Source organism: Limulus polyphemus, unplaced genomic scaffold, assembly GCF_000517525.1.
Source record: "Limulus polyphemus unplaced genomic scaffold, Limulus_polyphemus-2.1.2 Scaffold83, whole genome shotgun sequence".
Classification (NCBI taxonomy): Eukaryota; Metazoa; Arthropoda; class Merostomata; order Xiphosura; family Limulidae; genus Limulus; species Limulus polyphemus.
In genome coordinates this window covers 326,595-334,169 of record NW_013665693.1, presented here as the reverse complement: position 1 = coordinate 334,169, position 7,575 = coordinate 326,595, and the positions used below count along the sequence as shown (strand labels likewise).

General features: G+C 29.0%; 1 protein-coding gene across 3 annotated transcripts in view; it reads right to left on the bottom strand.

The window, feature by feature from the left end:
* The window catches only part of LOC106467770 (probable phospholipid-transporting ATPase VD), a 66,323-nt gene that overhangs the window by 14,756 nt on the left and 43,992 nt on the right, over window positions 1–7,575 (bottom strand). For all 3 annotated transcript variants that reach the window (XM_022396689.1, XM_022396696.1, XM_022396701.1), the window contains 4 exons: window positions 6,865–6,945; window positions 4,051–4,368; window positions 1,718–1,772; window positions 40–242 (listed from right to left, as the gene is read on the bottom strand). In XM_022396689.1, the coding sequence (XP_022252397.1) occupies window positions 40–242; window positions 1,718–1,772; window positions 4,051–4,368; window positions 6,865–6,945 (657 nt within the window). The remainder of the gene's footprint in view (window positions 1–39; window positions 243–1,717; window positions 1,773–4,050; window positions 4,369–6,864; window positions 6,946–7,575) is intronic.

The window sequence follows — 7,575 nt, the reverse complement described above, 5'->3', positions numbered from 1 at the left end:
AAGTGGAACCTACAGGAACTACAAGAAAAACAAACTTACAGCATTTTTGTAGAAAAAATACAGAACAGTACGGGCTAGTCGATCATAGCACCAGTGTCCATGAACTAGAAGTAAACGTTCTAAATGTCGAAATCGTGTCACAGCAAAATCACTAGCCATGACAGCCTGCATTCCTTCCTGTCCACTGATACCAATACCAACATCTGCTTTCTGAATCATGCTGACATCATTTGCACCATCACCTTAGGAAAGAAAAACTCTTATTTCTAATTAATTATCAAACTTATCACACAAATCCTATCGATACATAAAATATTCTGACCATGTTTCTGAAATAGTAATACACAAAGTTATGAATATTTTCATTTCAAAGTGAACATTATATACTTTCAACTTTTAATTCTAGTTGAGTACTTGTTCTTGTTTTTAAGAATTTTCTTTAATATTGAACACAGTAAATCATAGAATAAAAACACACTTCAAAATCTGCATAACTTCTTACAGAAGTTATGATGTCTCTGTCTAAATACTTCATTTTTAGCCCTTATGGTAGACAAAAGTTTCAAACAATCACTCACTAAATCATTCTTTTAGATTGAAAACTTAGAATTTTGTTATCGTTTAATCCTTATTTAAATATTTTTAACACAAGTTTTTTGGTAAAATAACTTTCCAGAACAAGATTGAATATTGTCAAATAATATACGGTACACACTAGTAACAGCACAAATGTATTTATAATTTCAAATTAAAATGTTTATAGCTTCAACACTGAACATTCATTTTATTTATAATTAGTGAGTCCTAAACAATTCTTCGGTCTTTTCAAGGTTTCCTCTTAACTGTAATTAACTGAAGTATTTCGGCTAAATTAAGCAAGACTAACAGAAGAATGAAATGAGTAGTCTTTTCAAAAATAATTATCTAACCAAGAATAATACTAAAACAATAATGAATTATCAATACCAATTTCTGATGAAAAGCAAAGAATAGTGTATAATATAATGTGAACCATATATATCTACTATATCCAGTGCTAAGGAGGCCTTTTCCCCAGAACAACAGTTCATTAGGATGCACGAGACATAGCAGTGGCTAAGACACTTTTATTAGCAAATCAATGAAATGCCAAATAAACAAGCTAGTCTTTTTGCAGAAGATAGACATACTTATTCAAAATTAACATTTTAATTTTTATATGTCATGGTGCTAACTATTGTAAGCTCCAACTTATTTTGAAGTAAAATTGCATTTTAAATTTCAGAAGATTTACAATTATTAGTTACTGATATGATATGTTTTTTTCTTCTTTGAATCAACTGTTAACAATGGTTACTCATGTCATTTTTCTAAAAATTCCTAAGTCATATTATTAATGTAAAACTTAAGGTGGATATCCTTAAAACAAAGGTGTTTTTTCTCTTTTCGACAAACAATGAGCAACAAAGGTCATTACACAAAGTTTGATGAAATGGCATGCCTTCAATTTCTGTAACATAGATTTATAAGATCCAATCAAAAATACGAGCTTAAAATCAAAATAAATTAAATGCATAGAAGCATGATGAATAAGAAAGTAAATTTTCTCATATGACTGCCAATTGAAATGTTAAACATAATATGTCTGTAGTAAAATAGGGTGTCTAGCTATGAAGATGTAACACTAATTATATGATGACTGCATGAAATAATAATAATAATAAAAAATCAAACTCACCAATTGCTAAAGTCATGACATTGAGCTCATCTTTGATCAGTTTGACTATCGAAGCCTGCTCAAAAGAAAGATTGCCAAATATGTCACAAATACCCATTCAAAAAATGAATTAATATTTACAAATTCAACAGAAACTTTGCAATATATGAAAAGTATTAAGAAAGAAATTAGATTTTATTTCCTGCAGCCTGATTATAAGATTACAACTAACATATATACATCAACAGTGTTCAGAAAGTGGACAACCTAACGTCACTTCTCAACAGTTCCTATTAAATATGAAGCATTTCTTTCATCACTTAGTGAGCTTCATAATGCCAATTTGATAAAATAGTCTGATGCAATGTCATGAATCCATTTGCACACAGCTGCTTTAAAACATCAGTTGTCTGAAAGTCTTGCTACTTACACAAAATCTTGAATAAACCAAAAAATAAGAAGTCACAGAGCACTAGAAAGGACTGTTTGCCTGAACTTATAAAATTTCAGTTAATATACTGCAAGTAATTTAAAGCTTAGTATCGTGTTGCAGGAGAACATCTATCATTTGTGATAGCGGAATACACTGATGGTCGAATTGATAGATACTGTTTTATAAATGATTATTTTATTATTCTTTTAGACAATATTTATTTTAGTTTTTAAGATAATGTTCCTTAAAATAAAATAAATTATAATACCTATATAATCCTTTTATCATACAAAACTTGATTACTGTAGTTTGTTCAAAAGCCATATTTCACACAGCTGTAATTTTGTAATTGTATTGCATGCCATCTGTTATCAAACCACACAAGTAACACCACTATTAGAAGATCAATATTGATCACTGACTTGTATTCAGCACGTAAGAAAGAAAATCACATTTCTAAATATCTTTAAATTAACTGGACAGATGTCAATATTTTTAACAGTGTCTTGTAATTTTACCTGTGCTTAGCATATACATAAAATAGAACAGTGTTTCTCAATAATAGTTAGTAGTTATAATAACTTGTGACAGTTCTTTTTTCTGAACATAGATTGAAAATAATGATACTTTGTTAACAGTAATACAATAGAACAAAACAATCTGATGAAAACATAATGAAAAACATATATAACATATTTTTATTGTTTGAACCTCATATATAAAAAATTATTTTGATAAAAGTTATCCTTTTTTTTTTTCTCTCTCTCTAAGTATTGTACTCACCATCAATCTTTGAGAAAACATGAAAAAAAAGATATCTTACAATTTCCTCAACAGAATAATATACATAAATTAGACTTTTGGAGACAATTCACTTTCAAAAATTTTTAAAGTTAAAGTTTAAATGCCAAAAGCTGGCAATGCATTGGAAACCTACAGGCCTAAAAACCCTTATAAGAATCAAGTTAACTACAGACATTCTTCTTAATTTGTCCATTGCAGCTTCAAATTAAAAGTGTGCAAAAGTCACATTTCAAGTCTTTCATTTCCAATAAGCTGCTTCCCAAAAAACTTTTTATTTAATACCAGAACAAATCAGTTAGGCTAGATGTTAACATACAAAAGAGTGTGAAAGGCTATTTGTATATACAGTATAATACATGTTACGTTTTAAATTCCGAATCTGCATAAAGCAAACCAACTAAAAAGCTAGCTATTTTACATTTCCACTTCAGTCATACATCAAATAAAACATTCCTAAATTACAACTGATCAAAAGCTTTTATTTTGCAGCCACAGCCTTTGGGAGTGTATGTTTTGTAACAACAGCCTAAAACTTTGCAGAGAGATTGTTACTCCAAATTTGCTTAGAAACCTATGGCTATTCTAAATACTCTGCTGTACAAAACTTCTCACTTTGATAGATAACACTGAAAGCTCCCTTCTTCAAAATGCTGTGTCCTCTGGCTCTTTATTATTAAAATATTTCTTTGTATAAATATCCTTCTTTAAAAAGGTCTATGACAAAATCCTCCAGCCATAAGCCTGCTCTAGCAGCACTACACTGTAAATCAATTGCAATTTAACATAAGCCAAATTTGTAGGAGCTAAACATGGTGACCTTGGTACCACCATTCACAAGTACAACAATGCATCATTGCATTGACAACTGTGAATTGTTATAGTAAATATCATTTAACCCTTTTAATTGAACACAACGTAAAAGCTGTGAAAGTACATCAATCATGATAAAAAAAAAAAAGAATAAAATGAGAAAAAAAAGAGAAATAAATATTATTCTATTTGATATAAATGATCAAAAATATTAATCAGTATGATGCAATAATGATGTATTTCCATATTTAAATTTCATACTTTTAATACTGCCTTCATTTGATACTATATTATTCAACATTCTTACCTTTTGTAGAGGTGTTGTGCGACAGCAAAGAACTGCACTGCAGTACTGAGCAAGTTCCACAAACAAGCTGTTAATATTTTTGTCTAGGATGAAAGCCAGAGTACGTCCATCTATGACTAATGCTCTTTTGTTTCGTCGATGACTGTTGGATCGATTAATTGGAGAATTACTATTGTTATATCTTCCAAAAAGGAAATTACCAAATAGCAGAGATGATCTGGACATCAAGACAGATGGCACGGGGGATCCAGTATCTCTTGTAACAACTTCTTTGGATATTTGGTCCAAATAAAACCTAATGGTGTCTTCAGCAGCTTCCTAGAAGACAACAAAACAAAACAAGTTTATAATAATTTACTTTTTATTCATCTATGAGAATCACTTGGCAACAGATATACATAAAACAGTATTGTACAATAACATTATTTAAAAATGATATATACTATATGACTGCACATATATAACAGCAAGATTCAATTTATCAATAGGCTGAAAAAATATAGATAGATGGTAGACATTAAACATTTTATTTCTCATTTCTAAAATACTTAATTAAAATTTTATACGAACATTACATATTCAACCACGAACTATCAATTATAATTTAATCTTTAGATTAGCAACTGGGTGAATACTGCATATCATAATCATGAAGTAGCTCAAAACTTATAACACTTTACCATTCTAGGTGTTTTTATGTCATTAAAAATGTCCTACTAGGAATGTAACTGCTATAAGCAAAAAAATTTAACACTCAGGATGTTGGTATATGTGTGTGCACACAAAACACAATAAGGCAGTGTTGGTGTTTTTATGTCATTAAAAATGTCCTACTAGAAATGTAACTGCTATAAGCAAAAAATTTAACACTCAGGATGTTGGTATATGTGTGTGCACACAAAACACAATAAGGCAGTGTAGGTGTTTTTTCTTCTTAAATCTTTGGAAGTAATCATTTTAATATTTATTTTCTGAAGGTCCCATTTTACTTCCCCACTGGCACTGAACATGCTCTAAAATTAAGAATCAGTTGAATAAAGTCATAACATCTTAAAAAATTAGAGAAGAAAATATCAGTTAAAAAAACAAAACAGAAGCCAAACAAATACAGGAAAATAAAAATATGGCAATTCAAAATAAACATTAAATTCAATCCAATAAACCAACACAAAAGAAAGAAAAATGCCTTTTTTTTCAGTGGCAAGACTAATTTTAAAGAGGATTAAAATACTGTTCAGCTCATCTTTACAGGTGAAAGCTTTTGTCAACCTAGAACATACAGAAGATAGAAGAACTCGCAAAGCTTAAAAAAAAGTTGACATAGTGCCACAATGTTCAAGTCTGGTTGTGGATTTGTTACGACTTTTAGTACTTTTTAAACTTGGCATTAGTTATATCCAAAATAATTCTTGTTAGGGTCTTTCTTTTTTTTACTTTCTTTAGAAAATGCTCCTGTTTAAATTTCAACATGCAAATACAAATAGCACTTGATAATGGCCTCTTTTGTTATTATGCATAACGTAAACTGATGATTAATATAGTGTGTGCACAATACATACTCACACACAAACGAAATTGTACCTTAATTTGTTTATTAATGTTTATCATCAACTAACATACACCATCCTAGTGTAATGTTTTCTCATAAGCACACACTTACTTTTATCATTATTGTTAACTTTATTTCTAGAAATTATACCAAACAATTTTCACTTTTATTATATGGTATCACATTAACTTCAGTTGCTTCATGAGATTTTCAAATTGAAGCTGTATAACTTTTCCTGATTTTCATAATAGTTACTATGAAACCCAAGTAGATTTTCGTCACATTATGAAAGCAATTGTGAAACCAATAATAAAAAAGACAAAGTATTATGCCATATTTTTAAAAATGGTTAGTATAAAATGGAAAAAAAAAAGGAAAGTGATTCTTAGATATTATTTATGGTAATTAAATATTAAAATAGCAAAAATTAACACACATTTATTTGTTGATTTTTTTTCAGGCCAGAGTTGAAATTTTTGTCTTGAGCAAGATTTTAAAAGAAAGTCAAATGAAAATACACTCTCAAAGAGTTTACAATACAGATAGTGCACTTCTACCTCAATCTATCATTTATAAAGCTTCATGATTCTTTTTGTATAGCTTCCAGATTCACTATCCATGAAATTATGTTTACCTGTTAATACTTCAATATTTACTTAATTCCTTTGAATTTAAGTAAAGTTTACTATTATCAAACACCTTGGTTCATATACCATGACAAAAGTTAAAAGTATGATGTGGTAACTGTAAAATCTTAAAGCATGGGTTTGGTACATACTTTGTTTCACACAAACAATTTTAAATACATACACATTAATTAAAACACAAGTGTAATTTATTTATTTTAATAATATATGTTGGAATATCTGTCATAGTCACACTTTTCATTGTATCACAATTACCATATTTCTATATCAGCTGATTTGTCTGTGTCATGGTATCACATATTTTTGAAATAGTCTTTTCTATTTATAATCTTTTTTTTTCTTTTAACAATGATGTGAATATGTTTTAGTGTAAAACTATCCTCAGAGTTCACACTTCCTTAATTTGTCAAAATCTCTGACAACAGAGGCTCTTTATCACTGAGTATAAAAATTATGAGAGTGCAACATGCAACACAAGGTCTATGTAAAAATACAACAATCTAACCAGCATAATACAAGCAAGCTGAATCTTCTCGACTAATTTATTTAATATACTTCTTAAAAATGAAAGCTTAGAACAAACTTATACTTTCAAATTTTTATAAAGAATAGATTTACCTTTGACCTTGCATTAAGAGTGACCACTTCCATGTCTGTTGAAAACAGTTGACACGAGTAAGCAATATTAACAGCTGTTTCCTAGATATAAAAAAAAACATGAATATATTAACATGTTCAAATCCTCAACAACATTATCATGACATATTACATCACAAAACAGTGTCAATTAATCAAACAAGTTTAAAATTTGAAGAAAACTAGAAATGTTGAATTTTGTCCAATCGAAGGTTGTCTCAGAGTGCAATTCTCAGACTCCCTTGAATTCCTAAATACTTCTCACTATTAGCTTTTATAACAGCACTAAACTGTCTTCTTTAATCCACTCACAATGGGTAGGTTAAAGTATGCATGTCATGATCTTTTACGGAGTTACATTCAAGGTTTAATTAAGCTACTTTATTATCAGTGTATATGAACAAACTTGGCATCAAAACGTATTCAATAAGCCAAACTACAATATTATAAGTTTTAAATTCTTAATTTTATAAGGAAACATTTTAAAAAATCCTAACTCTCCCCCAGTATGAGAATTGTGACATTTCTTCTCTAGGTCTTCCCCCTTATTTAAGTTATTTACCCTCCCCCTCTCTGAAATATGAATTTAACGTAAATTACATCAATATAATATAGATATTACTAAGGAAAATCTAATTTTTATAGCCTTCAATCTTATTTGTTTACAGAGTTAAATTAGAAAACCAAACCCAC